The 17,271-nt window shown below is 41.5% G+C and overlaps 1 protein-coding gene across 1 annotated transcript in view; it reads right to left on the bottom strand.

Annotated features, from left to right (window-relative positions):
- Nucleotides 1–1,985: 1,985 nt before the first annotated feature.
- Nucleotides 1,986–17,271, bottom strand: part of Chmp4c (charged multivesicular body protein 4C) — a 32,731-nt gene continuing 17,445 nt past the window's right edge. Inside the window, exons 2-5 of the mRNA XM_006977869.4 lie at nt 9,337–9,514; nt 7,084–7,198; nt 4,471–4,624; nt 1,986–4,275 (exon numbers count right to left, since the gene is read on the bottom strand). Of these exons, the coding sequence (XP_006977931.2) occupies nt 4,214–4,275; nt 4,471–4,624; nt 7,084–7,198; nt 9,337–9,514 (509 nt within the window). The 3' untranslated portion in view covers nt 1,986–4,213. The remainder of the gene's footprint in view (nt 4,276–4,470; nt 4,625–7,083; nt 7,199–9,336; nt 9,515–17,271) is intronic.

Below are 17,271 nucleotides of genomic sequence, written 5' to 3'. Positions count from 1 at the left end.
TTTACATGTGCTTATATACATATATGTAGCTTATATATTAAACACAGTAAGGACTAAATGGAATCATCCCAACACTATAATACAATACAATTACATGTACCAGTACTCTTACCCTTTGAGTACATTATTAATTAAATAAGGGTTACTTGGTCACAAGCACTGTAATACTGTGACAGTCTGATAATCAAGAAGGCCATTAATTCATTATTAGGCAGGTAGCATATACAGTGTGGACCCACAGTACAAAATACAAGTCATATCCCAAGCCAGATTCTTAAGGAAGCATAGGATTCCATCAGGAGACTGAGAACAGCACACAACTTATGATTCTGCTTTCTAATTTTTTTTTCCTCTGCTGTGTTCAGGTTGTAGTTATCCACAGGTAACAGAAGCCGTGGAAATCAAAACTGAGGATGAGGTGGTATTTTTGCAGTCAAAATAATAACTACACACACATCAGCATTCCACAGAGAAGCCTGAATGATGTTTCCCGCTACCAAAAGGGACCGGTTACTCTCCTGCATCATCATCAAAGATGTGTGCACCAGAAGCAGAGGATTCCTGTGCGCATGAAGTTTGAGCATGTGCTTTCTGAGTGGCACTCTCCTGCTTTGTCCTGGCTTCACTCTTCACATTTCCTAGCTCATTTTCTTTTGAAAAAAATAGCTCAAGTGTTCTATATATAATGTGATAAAACTTGTAGTAAGCCAAGAAACAAATGATATAAAGTGAGTGTGGAGTTGGGGGAGGATTCCAGCTATTTTAAGAAGCACTTTCTCCAAGAGAACCATTCAGGTCCATCCTAAATTAAAGAGATGGGAGAAAGGAAGTGGAGAGGGGAGACAGAAATTGACGAACACATCATCAGTTTATTTCCTGGAGCTGTACTGTAATGGTTCCTTATTAGTCTTAGCGTCTCTTGTTTGCTTGCTTTACTCTTGCTAAGCTTGCTGGCTTTTCCACACTATCTAATTTGTTTACCAAGACAGATGCCATTGTGATGTTTAAACTGTTTGCTACTTCAATTCCCACTAAATAAGCCGGTTCCCTGACTCCGTTTTCCAAGGAGGAAAATGCTACCATTAAGACTGAGCTGTTCTCCACTGTAGACTGGACAATTATGGCGGCAGTTGGCATGTTGAAGTTTCAGGTGGGCAGTGGCGTTCCCTCTTTGGCAGGCAAGGTCACCGTGATTACAGCACTTTATCATCCCGAATCTTGCTGTCTCATTTGGGGGTCCAGATGGCTGATCCAGAGGTAACTACACGAGCCAAGTTTGGTCAGTCCGATGTCCTGACACTGGAATAAGACTCCTGGGGAGAAGACCTGCTCAGATGATGACAGTGAGCTGTTCCCTGCAGTTGGCCACTGTGCGAGCTCTGTCAGCTGTGGCTGCCCTGGGCTCCGGGCCTCTCTGGTCCAGCGTGTTCTTTCCATTTGCATTTTGAGAATCTCCTTTGATTCTCGTCACTAGCCAGGGCTTGGTTTTTGTTTTTTTGTTTTAATTATCTTGAGTGTATTTCTTACAAAACAAAAGCCTGAGGTCTACCACTCTGATCCTGGATAAAGGACTTACTTTTTTAGTGAATGTCCCAGAATGTGTAACTTTAGAGAGTTTTGTTATGCTAAGAATGCTTTGCCATAGAAGCCCAGTCTGACCTCTGTCCTTTGACTTAGGACAGTCTGCCTTCATCACTCCTTCCTTCCACTTCGATTCATTTATTTCTCTCCATATTGTCAATGGTGGTGGCATTAAGATTCACTTCAAAGTATTTTTTGGTTCTTTACAGTGTAGTTTCTTTCTTTTCTTTTTGTTTTTGTATTTTAGCATTTTAGTGCCTCAACTCATATATTACCTGTACACTGGATGATAGAGAGGAGCTGGTCTTGTCCAAAACTAACCAGTGGAAATGGAATGAGACCATAGTCAGTTTTAAATTTTTCAGGAATTACATGTTTAAAAAAATAAAAAGGAATAGGTAAGCTAAATTTCCAATAATGTGTTTTATTTAATGTAATGCATTTAAAATAATATTTCTACATATAATCAATATGCAACTATTAATGAAATATTTTACAGTTTTATACACCAAGTGTTTGAAATCCAATCTTTACACAACAGTCAGCTGTACGTTTCCACCACAAATGTTTTGCCCCGTGCTGGTCACAGTAATGAGAGCCTGCCCGTAATGCCAGGGCTTTGGAAACAAAAACCGGAGGCAGGAAGCTCAAGGCCAGCCTGAGGTACAAAGTGAATTCATGTGCTACATGTGAGGCTCTGTCTCAAAACCTCAGAGAGGGGGACAAGGGACGGAAGTGGACCGACAGGCAGAAACATGAAGAGAGACACAGAGAAAATAGTGGCCCGTGTACAGACTTTACAAATTTAACAGTTGAAACGGTAGAACTAAGGTGCTGAAATACTTCATTGTTTCTAATAAATGTATTGGGAAACAGGTTTTTAGTTAAGTTGACTAAAATTAAGCATAATTAAAATTCACTCGATTTACAAACTCGCTTCACAGGTCTGGTGGAGACTTTGTCGTCCCCCCCCTCCCCCGTCCCCCAGCAGGCTGCAGTCCCCAGGCATGTGGTCATGTGTGAGCCAGGATGCTGAATGTGCTCACTGCATCAGCCTCCTTCTCTCGGGCATCAATGTCCAGGGCTGTCTTCACTTCAGTGACGAACACTTTAGTCCAATGCTGTTGCTTCACAGGCTTGGTCCAACTTTGTGACTGTTTAAGGACAGAGGACAAATCTTGTCATTCTGTCGGTTGCTGTAGATTGAGTAAATGCTTGCCTACTGTACATGAGAGACTTTGAAGTGCCCTGGAAAGAGACGATTAAAAACATAGTTTCACCCCTCACCCTATCACAGTGCAGCAGGGGAAAGCACTCACGTTAAGTGTGTGACAGAGAGCATAAAAAAGGCATGAAAGGAAGTAGGGTACTACAAAGCAGGTGTAGAGTGGGAAGATCTAATTTAGTCTGGAAATTTAAAAAACAAAAGTTTCCCAAGATGGAATATTTCAGCCAGAATTTAAAGAATGAGGAGAATTTGGTATGTGTGTTGTGTAGGGCAGGAAGAATGCCCAAAGAAAGGGCAAGTGCCAAGCACCTGCGGCAGAATGGGACCACCGGGGATCATCCAGCCCAGCACTTAGATTTCCAAAGCCAGAAGAAGGGCTCAGAGACCGCTATGCCAGTGTAGAGCCGGCACTGAAACCCATGACCCCCACTTCAAGCCTGGCACTATTCCCGGTCCACAGCGGTGCTCGGATGAGTGCAGAGAACACCACGACATCTTGCATCATGGTATTTGTCATTTTACAGGCTGTGAGATGGCATGCAAGGTGCCTAATTTTAAAATTTTATTTTTATTTAAAGATAATTATGGGCAAAATTTTATTCAAGATATGTGCTTAATTGCCAGTCTTTTAATATATTTACAAAGTGCATGCTGCAAAGTGTTTGGTGTTTTGTTTTGTTTCCTTTTTGTTAGAGTGCAAGAGAGCATGCCACAGATGAGAATGAACACTCCTGTGAAGACGAAACAGCGCCATAATGGCCTGCCTGTGTTCACTCAGCTTCCTAAGTGGCTGAATCACACCCAGGAGAGTCCTGCTCAGCAGGCTAAACTGTTAGCGCTTTTCAGACATTTGGGGAGATGCATGCATTGCCCCACTCAGGCATAATAAATGTCAATTAAAGTTCCCTGAAGATTTTCAACCGTGAAACTCAATTGAAACTATGTATACATAGACTCACTGAAGACTTCTCTTCAAATCTGTTCTAGAAGTGTATTTACATTTACCATGGCTGACCTGGCTGCACACAGCAGCCTTATATTTGCATAGACATTTCTCCCAGTTGCCCTAGGTATCCCTCAAGGATGACTTATAAGCTGGAATATGTATTTAATGTCAATAGAATCAGTGTCCTTTCAATACATATATACAAAGAATCATCTATGTGCCAGAACTAGAAATACAGCAGTAAATACAGCAGGGAGCCCCTACTCCATCAGTCTGGAAGGGTCTTCTACGACGCTACCAGACCCTTTCCGTTCCTGACCATGTCTACGCATGACTCAACTATTACAGAAAAGACAATAACACATAGAACAGGTCTCTGCCAACGTCTAAGCTTTGCAAAAACATTCATGTCTCATGGGTAGTTCGAGAACTTCAGTGTCAGATGTTTCCATTTTCCCTTAAGTAGCCCAAGCCGCCAGCTGCTTGAAGTCATCGTCCTCCTCTGCCCTCCTGGATGATGCTGGAACACAAGAGTGAGGAAGATCAGCCATTAGTGGCATTTACACTTCCAGCATAGAAAACGGGTAGGAATTACATACAAGATGTGTTTACTCATACAAATCATGTAGGAGTGATTTGTACCGGAAGCACCAGGGCTGGCTACTGTTTGGAGGACATGTGTGGACAGACGCAGGGCATGGGGTGAGTAACAGACCTGCTCGAGATCGGTGTACAGTGGAGGGCTTGCTGGACTTCCTACTGGGTTGTGCCGGGAGGGAAGAGGAAGGCACGTTTGGAAGCTCCATGTTTTTCATCTTCTTATTTAATTCTTCCTGCTCCAGTTCCTCAAGTTCTGCCAGTAGCTCATCCTGAACACAGGATAGAGAAAGAATTACGGAGTTAATGTTTCAGGAGGTGGGGTTCCCTAAATACAACAAGGAGAACATCTGTTACCCAATTGATATGTGGGAACCCACTGAAACGGAATATTTATTTTAAAACTAAGCTTTTTTTTTTTTTTTTTTTTTTTTGCAACACTGAGCAATGATTAGAAATGAATATTTTGGGCTGTACAAATTTGTTGTAGTTAATCTTATAATACTCCAGTAAACAGCCATTCAAGTAATTTGTGCTGAATATATAATCTCCTCAGGTTCTGGAAATTTACACCTTGGCTGTCATTGTTCTGGTATGTTCTTTTTTTCCTCTCCTGTTGAGAATCCCTGCGATTTTAATTAGAGGAAATAAATATTTTTGAGTTAATGCTCTTGAAAATAAAACAAGCATAGAAGAATATATTAAATAGAAAGTATAAAAAAAAGATACCGTAGTTCCTAAATCAAACAATTAAAGTCAATATAAATTGTGTTTAGGGGATTTCGTTGACGTTCGTGCTGGGGACAGAACACAGCAGTACCTTGTTCGTGCTAGGCAAAGGCTCTACCACTGAATTATGGTCTCCGGCCCATGTGTTTGTGTTAGTAAGATTTGAAGTTAGTATAATGTATTTTTCCTTTACAGTGACCTCAGAAAGTCTGGCTTAATCATACCATTCTCCACTCAATACCTATAGACAGCTCCCATCAGCCTGAGACCTTAAGAACGTGAGTCACCTCTTGCCTGTTCTGAGCTAGCTCATAGCTACCTACCTTGGGAATCCCTACAGAAGTGAGTGGTAGTCAAAACAAAACTTTTCGTTATACTTCCAAGGCTGTCATAATGAGAAATTGTTTGATTACCTAAGTCAGCCATAGAGAGACAGAAGGTGGAGAGGTTTGGTCTGACCTAGGGCAGCACCATGTTTCTTCACAGCAAAGGGACATCTTGTCACCCATGTTTGTAAATGGGCAAAATGCCTACAGAATGGGATGTAGCCCCTTACAGGGGCAGAATGATTGCCACACGTACATTCTATTCCCTCCTGCCTTCCACAAGGGGAGCTGAGAAATATAGTCTTCCAGCAGGAAACTATCAGAAACGATCTAGCATAACTGTGTATCCATCCAGTTAGAGTCTATTTATTCACCCATCATTCAACAAATTTATTGAGATCTCATTACTGCGCAGTGCAAGGATAAATCAGTACGCCCTACATTCAGGGAGCATATGCCTGAATGTATGCACACGCACGTGTATCTTATATTTCATTGTTTTGTTGCCATTGTTTGTTTTGAGACAAGGCCTCTCTGTGTATCTCAGGCTGGCTTTGAATTCTCTATGTGGCCCAAGGTTGACCTTGAACTCACAATCATCATGCTCTTCTACATAAGACCAGACAGTAGTATTTTGGGCTTTGCAGGCCAGATACCTTCCTGTTGCAGGCTCTTCTTCCTAATATTCTACAGTTCTGGGAAGTGGAAACCATGCTTGCCTTGAGTGCTACACAAGAATAGGCCATGACTGATCTGTGTATCAGTGTTTTCCCTGCATGTCTGTATGTGTACCACATTCATGTCTGGTGCCCATGGAGGTCAGAAGAGGGCATCAGATCCCACAGAAGTGGCAATATGGATGATTTTGATCCACGCTGTGAATGGTGGGAACAGAACCCAGGTCTTCTGCAAAGGCAACAAACACTCTTAACCTCTGCAATCTCTCCAGTCCTGGCCCCATATCATTTTTGAACATTGCTAACAGCAGACTGTCATTTCCTAAGACTCTCGGGGCCACATCTTCCCTTGTTACTCATCATCTGTCATATCATATAGAAAGAGGAAGCTGTGCTATTCGGTCCCTCTGGAGTGCGCCTAAGAATGTCCTCATCCTGGACATGTGTAACTCAAATGGAACCACTGAACTGTTCATTGTGGACATCACCAACGTAACTACAGTCTTCCTGGACTATGGGGCTGATTAATATGAATGGAATGGGAGTGTAAATAATGCCCCTCCACAATTACTTGTTTTACAGACTGAGTAATAAACAGAGGCAGCCTAACTCCTAATTTAACAGCCACAGAGCACAATCCATCTGCTGCCTACAGAGTGACGCCGTCTGTTCTATTTGGCCAGATGTGAGAGCACATGATCCCTCATAATGGGACTATTTATACTCCAACCATTAAAAATCACTAACTTCACATAACCGCGTGCTGTTTTCTTTTTCCTTAATAGCTAAAAACCTAATTAAGAAGCTGTTTGCCAAACTATAGTCATCTTTCCTTGAAATCAGCTACAAACACCTCATTTCCCTCCTGGAAAACAACACTTCCAATAAATATCATTTATTTGTTAAGCAATAAACCAGTTGGCTGCTCTATGTGCTCTATGTGATAGGAAGCTGCCCTCGACAGCGGCCACAGAACCAGATTCTTAGTGTTGCACCTACCTCGTCAAAGCCATCGGCAAACTGAACCCTTTGAGAAAACGCTTCTGAGATCTCTTGGGCAATGTCCTGCTGCTCCGTGATATCTTGCATCAAGTCATCGATTTTGTTCAGGTCCCTGGGGAGCATTTTGTAGGGATTTTAGAATTTTACCTTACAATTATGAATCTAGACTTAATTCTATTTGAACACAAGTTAATTTCAGATGTACTGTTTAGTTATTTCAGCACCATAACAAAAATTCCTGGTCCAATGTTCATCAATTAAAAAAAGAAAAAGCTGGGCGGTGGTGGCACACACCTTAAATCCCAGCACTTGGGAGGCAGAGGCAGGTGGATCTCTGTGAGTTCGAGGCCAGCCTGGTCTACAGAGTGAGTTTCAAGAAAGCTACACAGAAAAAAACCCTGTCTTGAAAAACAAAAACAAAAACATCGGCATGTCAAAAAAAATGTAGTAACCCTGTACAATCACCTGTATTTTCAATATTACCTTCCACCTTCGAGAAACACTTGAAATAAAATAACTGTGTGATTTGGGAAGTGCGTGTGGTAGCCCACGTGGTACCCCCGTGTGTATTGTCCCTCTGTTCACTGAGGACCACCATGACTAAGAGAGCAGACAGAGCAGCTCTGGCAGCCAATCCTGAAGTACCTCGGGAGAGAAACTAAGCTTTGGGCCTGGAGAACCAAAGTCTATAGCGTAGTAGCTCTGAAATTCAGACTCCTCGAGGGTTTTCCCTTATAGATAATGTGGGGGGGGGGAGTAGAGGGGGTTTGCTAAAGACAGCAGGATTTGACCCGGCATGCCCGCACAGAAGCTACATCCTCAGCAGATGAAGGCAGGTGGGGCCGGGCTCCGGACAGCGGCTGCATCCTTAGCCTCTGGGGTCTACCGGTTCTATCTTGTTTCTGTAACAGTTTCTAAAGCATTCCTCCAACTCAGAATCCAGGCCAAGCTGACTACACAGCAGAGAGGTGACAGTGGCCTTCATTGTTAAGGACTCTCAGCACTGAAAGTGTGAGCCCAGTGGAACTCATCTCTTTTTTTTTCTTCAGTTGCTCAGACTCTACTACTAAAAAAACTGGGAACTTCAACATATTTCCATATGTAATCCAAAATCTTCTTATCATTTGCCTACTATCCTTTATGCTCAATCCTAATCAGAGCTGTAGTAAATGTATTTATTTAAAGGAGTACAAGACATGTAATACCAAAGTTTGGGGCTGAGACTGAGCTTCTCTCCAAGGAGCACTCTTGTCTCATGCTCCTAAGAGACCCGGAGACAGAGCTGGCTTTGCAGTCTACTCCAGCACTCGGCTTTCCACAGCTGAGGGAACCACGAGTCCAATCGTGCACATAATGATCTCTGAAGTGTCGGGATGGCAGCTGGTTGATGAGTTACCAAGGCAAGAGGATGGTCTCAGGGAGGTCTTCATAACGTCCCGACCGCTACCTTTGCCTCTTCCCCTCCTCTGGAACGGAGTCTGTACCGCTCAGCACTTACTGCTCCTTGGCCAGAAGACTACTCTCACATCCCCAATCAGCCAAGAGCCAGGTCCCAGGTCTGCATTCCCCACAGTGACCATTGGTCTGTGTTCGCATCTCAGAGCATTGGCTGCTGAGTGCTCGCTTTGGAACAGGACCTGTGCTGGGTATAGCTAGCATCTCACTGAGTTTCACAACAACCAGAGGAAGTAAGAAGAACTTACAGGTGAGGGAACTGGGTCAGGGAGCGAAAGTCATTTGCCAGGGTATACTCAACTTTGGAAATGGGATTACAACCAGAAAACTATAAACTCTGGCCCTAGGGATTAACACTTTATGTCAGCGATTTTCAAATATTAGATAGTCTCAATCTCAGCCTGGGAATTTGGTTAAAACAAAAGGTCCAATCTCTGTCTTAGTTCAAGGAGCCTGGGTATCAGAATGCTCTTGACCAGCTTTTATCTAGATGATTCTCACCCACACTACTGTTCTACAGTTCTAACACCTTCACTGATGTTGGCACTGTTAGAATCACAGAATTACGGCCTTTACAGATGGGATTTCACAAAGAAACTGAGGAATATTGAAAGCAACATTCTATACTTTTTTCCTTCAATTTTTTTTTTTTTAAATTTGTTACTGTAAATTCAAAACTACCTCTGAGAGAGCATTTCATTCAATCTGTTGAACAGTGATCCAATCCTATCAAAATTGTCATACAGTTTCACAGGCTCTTCCCAACGTTAAGGACAAGGAGTGTGGGTCACTCACATGTTTTCATGAACGGCTTTCATTGCCTTGGCTGCGAAGCCCATGTTCCGTAAGACCTCAGTGTTGGTGTGTGAGTTCTCTAGAGCTTCTCGCTGGAACTCAATGGTGGAAATCGTGCCGTCAATCTGTGTGAGCTGCTTCTCAAGTCTCTTCTTCCTTTTCAATGCCTGCAAGGCAGCTAAATAAGGAAGAAACCGGTGTTTGCATCAGAAGAAACAACTACGCTTACTTAAGATGCTCAGACCACGCATGGACTCAAAATTGCTGAAACCTGAAGACAGAGTGCACATTAAAGAGCCCTGAGACACTTACAGGGAACATTTGTCGCTCCGTCTCTATACCAGCTGTTCTCTTTCAAACACTGTTATTTTTTCTTCCTACGATCTGGCAAGTGTAAGAGGATGGAAAGTCAACATTCATCATCACAAAATACGCCACAAAAATAGTTGTGCTAATTCTGGATGGGGTACAGGTCAAATATATTAAGAAAAGCCATACCAAAAATTATCAATCTTTACAAGAGGAAAGGACCTTAATGGCTGTCAAATCTAGCCTCATTTTCTCGAAGGCAAATTTACTAAGACTCCAAGAAATGCAGTGGCTTGCTAACGGCAGCCAGCCTGTCAAAACCTAAGGCTGAACACCTTGATCTGAAGTGAGATGGCCCTTAAGGTTGCATGTAACATGAGTGTCCTGAAATCAACGCAGCTGGAGTGCTGCTCAAGAGTCAGATAGCACTCTGCTGAGAGGGTAGAGCACTGCTTCTGAGAAACAAGATCTGAATAGCCCTCCCCTGCCCAACCCCCAACCCCCCCCCCGGGGGGGGGGGGCTTTACCTGCTTCACCTGGAAGCCACAAAACCATGAGGGTTCTTTTGACTGTGGCACCCTGTGAGATACCCTCTCAAAGGGCTCAAAACATCCAGTTTGGCAAGACATTTGGGGAAAATCCAAGAAGAGAACAGTAGAAGTATGCTATAATATGTGCAACACGTAATATGCAGATAAATGATAACTAAGCCGATTTGACAAAAGAAGTCTGTGGTGATATTTTTGTTTGTGATCTAACAAATAAAGCTTACCTGAAGATTGGAGTACAGAGCCAGGCCACTAGTTAGCCATAGAAGCCAGGCAGTGGTGGCACACACCTTTAATCTGAGCACTCGGGAGGCAGAGGCAGATGGGTCTCTGTGAGTTCAAGGCCACCCTAAGCTACACAAGATTGATCCAGTCTAAAAGAGAAACAGAGCCAGGCAATGGTGGCACACATCTTTAATCCCAGCACTTGGGATCTCGTGCCTTTAATGCCAGCACGAGGGAGGAGGAAACGGGAAGTGATATGGCTGGGCAGAGAGAGGAATAGAAGGCTGGAGGAGACAGGAGCTCAGTGCCCTTTCAGGCTGAGGGTTCAGTAGAGGTAAGAAGTCTTTTAGTTTTCACCCTGATATCTGACTCCAGATCTTTATTATTAAGACCAATGAGGATTCAGGCAACAGAAGTCAAGCAGTTTGTGGATTTAGAAGGAAGCAGGAATGTTATCACAACAAATCTCTGAGAAGAAAACCTCCCAAGTCTGCTCCAGTCAATCTGTTTTTGTAGATCCAATGGCTTCAGTTATTTATTCCAATAATTTTTCACTGTCATTTCAAGGACTCTCACTCAGCCATGACCTCTTGGTGGTTTTTACTAGTGATTGATGTAGCTCTGTTCCTTCCTGGCTGCCTGAGGGGCAGCCACCATCATGAATGACCCAGTAACCGCCCAAAGCGAGGACCTGGGAGAAAACAAAGGCTTACTTAACTGAAATCCTCCACCCTGAGAAGGCCACAGAATGGAAGGCAGAAAGCCAAGAAGACGATAGAGGTGTACACACACACACACCATGCCATCTTTATATCTGAATTCAGAGTCCACCTTAGTAGCAGCAAGGTGACTGGCTTTGATATGGTTTGTGATTCCTCAGACAGTACAAAGAAAAATTAACAAAAATGCCAACTAGTAAGCTGTGGCATAGTAGGAGAAGGAAGAGGTCGAGCAGACAGTGAAAGGAATATAAGAACCAAATGAAGACACTCAGTACTGCAGAAGCCAGCATCCATGCTGGTAAAATACAGAAGAGATTGTCATTGACTTTAGTGAAAGATTAATAAACTGCAAAAACTTCTCGAAAACCCATATAAAAAATACCCCATCTCATTTTATCTCTTTTACTTTAAATTCCATTTTACTTTATTTTAAATTAGTATATTGGCCTTTTCAAAAATTATAATCTGCCACAATAACTTTCACGTGACTCTCTATTTCAAACATGGTTTGTTAGCTTATTTGGTTATTTTTGAGACAAAATTTCTTCATGTAGCCCAGGCTGGACTCAATAATAGACAGCTTATTCAATAGTCACTATTTAATACATATTTTAGCCTCATTTGTTGTAATAACTTTTGGATTATCTGATATGATATTCTATGCATTTTCTGCTTATTATACTCTTTGTCCTCTTTATTTCCTTTATGTGAAATTATAAATATCTTTGTTCATTTTTTACTTTGATTACTTGTATATAAAAAATTTATTTCTCTGATGGATTATACTTGTATTTACATTTAATGTATTTGTGGACTTCTATAACCCTGTCGAAAATTAATTAATATCTGTATGTTATTGTTTGGAAATTAGACTCTCTTGTCATCACAGTCTACAATATCTAATTACAATAATTAAAAGTTTTACTTCTATAATCCCATCATTTCAGAGGCTGAGGCAAGAGGGTCACAAATTTGAGGAAGCCTGGAGCATCATAGTCAGTTTTAAGATAAGATGCTCCTGTTCATTAAAATACATTATTACAAACAACAATCAGCAGTATTGTTAGTTGATGGTTATTAATCTTTTTATCCCTTCAATTTTAAAAGACTTATTAATACTTGTATTAAATATCACAGCTCCAGATATTTACACTAAATTATAGTGTTTACTGTCTCTTATTTTCTTATTATTGCTCCCTGTATTCCACATCATTCTCATTCTTAGATTTAAAAGATTTTTCTGGAGTGAGTCTTCTTTTGTTCAGGAAAGTATTTTCACACACACACACACACACCCCTAATATATGTAAACTTATAAAGATGGATACATAAAAATTCTCTGAATACCTACATGTCTAAAATGTCTTCACTTTACTTAAAAGTTAAATGTTAAAGTTTTAAAGACTCGTTCATTAAAACTATTTCAAGAATTTTAATATACTATTCCACTGTCTCTGGGTAACATTCCAAAAGCTCGTTTTAACATTTTTCTAATATTCTTCTGAAAATAGTTAATATTTTATTTTTACCTAGAAGCTATGAGAGTTTGCCAGTATATGAATAGGCATTGCCTTTCTTTTTTTAACTAACCATAGGCATTACCTTTTTCTAAAAACTAACCACCTAGTGGGTACTCCCCTGCTGTGGGATGTTCTGTATGTCCTGTGGGAGCCCTTCTTGGGTTCTTTGTGGCGTTACCCAGCAGGTCCGCATAGAGGATGATTAGGACCATGGGCCTGAGTGCAGGTGTCTGAGATGGTCTGCACTTGGCTGTGCTGGGGGATGGTCTGTATGTCAAGTTGTTCTGATTGATCAATAAATAAAACCTGATCGGCTGTGGCTAGGCAGGAAGGATAGGCGGGACTAACAAAGAGGAGATTCTATTAATTATTTAGGATATAAAATAGAGCTACAAAAAATTAGACCCCAAAAGGTGCAAATTCGGAGAGATAGACTACAGACTCTTAATGACTTTCAAAGATTATTTGGAGATATTTCTCATCTACGAACTATTGTTGGGGTAAAAAATGATGAACTGACTAATTTGTTTAAAACTTTAGAAGGTGACAAGGACTTAAATAGTCCAAGAGAATTATCACCTGAAGCTGAGAAAGAATTAGCCTTGGTAGAAAAGAAAGTGCATGAAGGACACGTGGATCGTATTGATCCAAAGCTGGATTGTATTTTGGTTATTTTACCTTCTAGGCGTTCTCCTACTGGAATATTAATGCAGAGGGAAGATATTATATTGGAATGGATATTTTTACCAAATAAACCAAATAAAAAATTAAAAACTTATGTGGAAAAAATCTCTGACTTAATTTACAAAGGAAAATTGAGACTTCGTCAATTAGCAGGCATAGACCCAGCAGAAATTGTCGTACCATTAACTAAGGAGGACATTGAAAAATTATGGACAGAAAGTGAACCTTGGCAAAGAGCTTGCAGTAATTTTTTGGGAGAAATTAACAGCAAATATCCCAAAAGCAATATAAGTCTCTGTGTTTACTTGGTTGGGTCTGAGCGGCTGTGGGACTGGCGGGTGACAAAGATTTGTCCTGACTGTGGGCAAGGCGGAAAACTCTAGCTACACTCCCCACAACACACAATCCCCCCAAACTCCCCACACCCAGGGCTGAAAAAGTCAGTGAACTCTTCCTTGTTTCTGGGGCGTGGGCTCAGGCACTCTTGGGGTCACAGGTCCACTCCCTCTTCACCACTGCAGGCTGTGGGGATGGTGTGTCAGCCATGTGCAGATCCGAGCGGTACTTTTTCTTGCAGTCCACGTGCGTGCTGCTGCTGAGAGTGGCCCAGGCACTCTAGTTGATGGTGGTCCTCAGGTAAGAAGTGGCTGACTGTTGCTGGCCTGCTCTCCATCGCATGGCCTCCATGACCCCTTTGGGGTAGGCCCCGGGCTCCGCTCCCACAGTCTTGCAGCCAATCAGCCTATTGTAGCGCAAGGAGTTGCCTTCAGATTACTGGGGTCATCTGCTTCTTCCTCTTGGCCAGGAGTTCCACAACCATTCATTGAAGATGTGCAGACATGGCGGTGGTTCTTCTTGCTATGGTGGCTGGATACTTCCATATTGTAGAGTCAGGTCTACCTTCAGCTTGAGAAAATGATTTTCTATTGTGTCCTTCGTTCCTTCTCCTCTGTTATTCCTATGTACTCTCTTCTGAAATTTTTATTTTTATTAGCTATATCTTTTTTTATTTTATTAGCTATATCTTTGCTCCCTTAGTGAACATTCTCTTTTTTGTCTCTTTCTCGTTCAAAATCCCTATAAGTCTAAATACTGTCTTCATTAACATCTCTGTATTTTTATAGAAGTTCTAGGACTCCTTGACTCTGTCTTCTATATCCCTAACTTATCTTCAGCTATATTCGTTTCTGCTAATTTTTTTAAGTATTTTGTTTGTTGTGGCAGTAGTTTGTGTTTCAGATTGTGACTCTAACACTCAGTTCTCATCCACAACCTACATCTATGGATGTTTGAACACGGTAACAGAGACATAGTTTACCACAGTATATAGCTTGCTTGGTGAACTCTCATCCTTATTAAATTTTCTGGACAAGTGCACATAGATACAATATGGAACACTCCTTGTTGCTCTAGCCTTGGCAGCTTTGTTGAGCCTCGTATCAATGTGCACTTCTGAAGTCCTAATAGCCTTTGTGGCAAAGCTGCAGATTTCTCTGAGTGCCTGAGAGGTACACGTCCTGAAGGCCACTCATGGATGCTCTTACGAATATTCATGGTGTATTCCAGCATCACTACCTCCTTGATAGAAGAGCAACCCTTCTTTTTCTCAACATGCTTCTTTGCAGGAAACTTTCTGGTGGACCCAAGTTGGAAAGAAAGTTGTTTGAGTTTTTTGAGATAGAGTCTTGTGTGACCCAAGCTGGCCCTGAACGCCTGATCCTCCTGATTCTGCCTCCCAAGTTATGATGTTAATATATACCACCACACCTCGCCTTCAATGATGTTTTTAATTTCTAAGAGCATTTTCTAGTTCCCTAGTAGCTGACTAATGGCAGCCTGCTCTTGCCTCACAGATGCAATGACCTCCTCAATCTTCCTGCATGCTAACAAAAATTTGATAACCTTTTTATTCCAAACATTTTCTGTCTTCTGGGCCCATTGCTTGCTTTACTTAAGATACATTTTATTCATGCAACTGCCTTCTCTTGACATTCTTATCTTCTACAGGTTCATATTTGTAAATTAAAGATTAGAGAAGAGTACGTTTTTTTTTTTGTTTGTTGTGTGTGTATGTGTGTGTGTGTGTGTGTGTGTGTGTGTGTGTGTGTGTGTGTGTGTGTTGTTATATAAGATAGCTCCTAGAGTAGGCCATACACCTGTTCAGGAAGGGCCATGCTTTCTGTGCATGACAGGCCATAATACTCACCTGGTGATTCCTGCACTTGCTATTAAAGGATTTCCTGTGGGTTTGGGACGTTTTTGCTTTCTTTGCAATTACTAACATTTCTCCCTGCCCTCCCTGCTCCCTGCCCATCTGCCCAGCTGGAGCTCAAGGTCTACTTAGGGTCTGCTCTCTCTTTCCCTCTTCAGATGCAACATCCACAGTTGGAGCCCTTGATAAGCAGCATCTACATTTTAATTACAGACTAGATCTTATCTATGAGACCTGTCCTTTAGGGAATATCTAAAAACTATTTTTTTTAAGTTAAGTGGTCGAATGTCCTTGTTATATCACACTTAAGTAAGGCTGAGCTGGGTGAGGGACTGTCAGTGCACAAGGACAATGGCCAGATGACACCCTCTTCTGTCACACTGCTCATGGAATCTGAACTACTATTGGTCTATGACACTGGTCTGTGGTCATTTACAAAGTCTGTTCCACCCCACCTCACCTGTGCCCGATTATAGACGCTTTGAAAACAGATAGAGACCCCTATGACCTATTGCCTCAGAACCTCCTCCAATTGTTGGTGCATAGTCAGCCAAGTACACAACAAAAACTAATCATTCTCTATAAATCTCAGTGTGGTGGTTTGAATAAGAAGAGCCCCATGGGCTCAAATATTTGGATGCTCAGTCACCACAGAGCAGAACTGTTAGAAAGGATTAGAAGGATTAGGAGGTGTGGTCTTGTTGGAGGAAGTGTGTCACTGAGGGTTGGCTTTGAGGTTTCAAAAGCCCATGACAGGCCCAGATTCTTTCTCTCTGCCTGAGATTGGGATGTAAAACTCGGCTACTTTACCAGCACCATGTCTGCCTGTGTGCTGCCATGCTTCCCATCGTGACAATAATGGACTAAGCCTCTGAAATTGTAAGCAAGCCCCCAATTAAAATACTGTATTTTATAAGGGTTGCCTTTGTCATGGTGTCTCTTCACAGCCAGACTGGGCGTAGGTAACTTATGAGATTTGTGGTATTTGATCTGCAATGAATAATAAGAAAGGCAATAGTATTAGCCATTTTACAGGAGGTGCAATGAATGAGCATTAATTGAAAATTGCCATAACTCTCTGGACCTGTATAATAGCACAATACCATAGGAAATATATGACCCTCAAGCCTGGAGTGTGAGTCTTCTATGACTTTATAAATACCTGCTCTTGGGAAAGTCATTCCCTCATTTCAAATTTCAGTTTGCTCATCTAGAAATTTATATTAAATGAGACTAGGGAATTGAAAGAATTAGTGATAAATTATGAAACCACCTTATATACTCTTTGTGTTTTATTTAGTTACTAAATAATTAGCTATCTATATAACATCCCCAATTAATAAGTTTGTACACCTTATTTGTAATTACCACTGACAAACTGCCCACTGCTTTCAGGATAACTTCCAACATGAACACAATATGATAAAACATCTCCATATCTCCATAGGTACAACAAACAATGCTATTCAGCAGAGTATCCTGAGAAGCTAAACTCCAATGGCACACCTCTACTCAGCATCTTGGAAGTAGAAGCCCAGAATATCATCCTTGTCTTGCCAGGCTCGTACAGGGTCTGTGCTTAATGAAAACCCAGCACTGCGTTTTGTCCCAAAAGTGTTCTTCATATTTTAAAGAAATTTTTAAGTTCTTCATTAATAAATATGACATGTTTATTATTTAAAAACACCTATAATTACTCTTGAAAATCAAGAAAC

The sequence above is a fragment of the Peromyscus maniculatus genome, chromosome 2 (genome assembly GCF_049852395.1).
Source record: "Peromyscus maniculatus bairdii isolate BWxNUB_F1_BW_parent chromosome 2, HU_Pman_BW_mat_3.1, whole genome shotgun sequence".
Taxonomy (NCBI): domain Eukaryota; kingdom Metazoa; phylum Chordata; class Mammalia; order Rodentia; family Cricetidae; genus Peromyscus; species Peromyscus maniculatus.
Note: the sequence above shows the minus strand (reverse complement) of the source record. Positions and strands in the feature narration are given on the sequence as shown.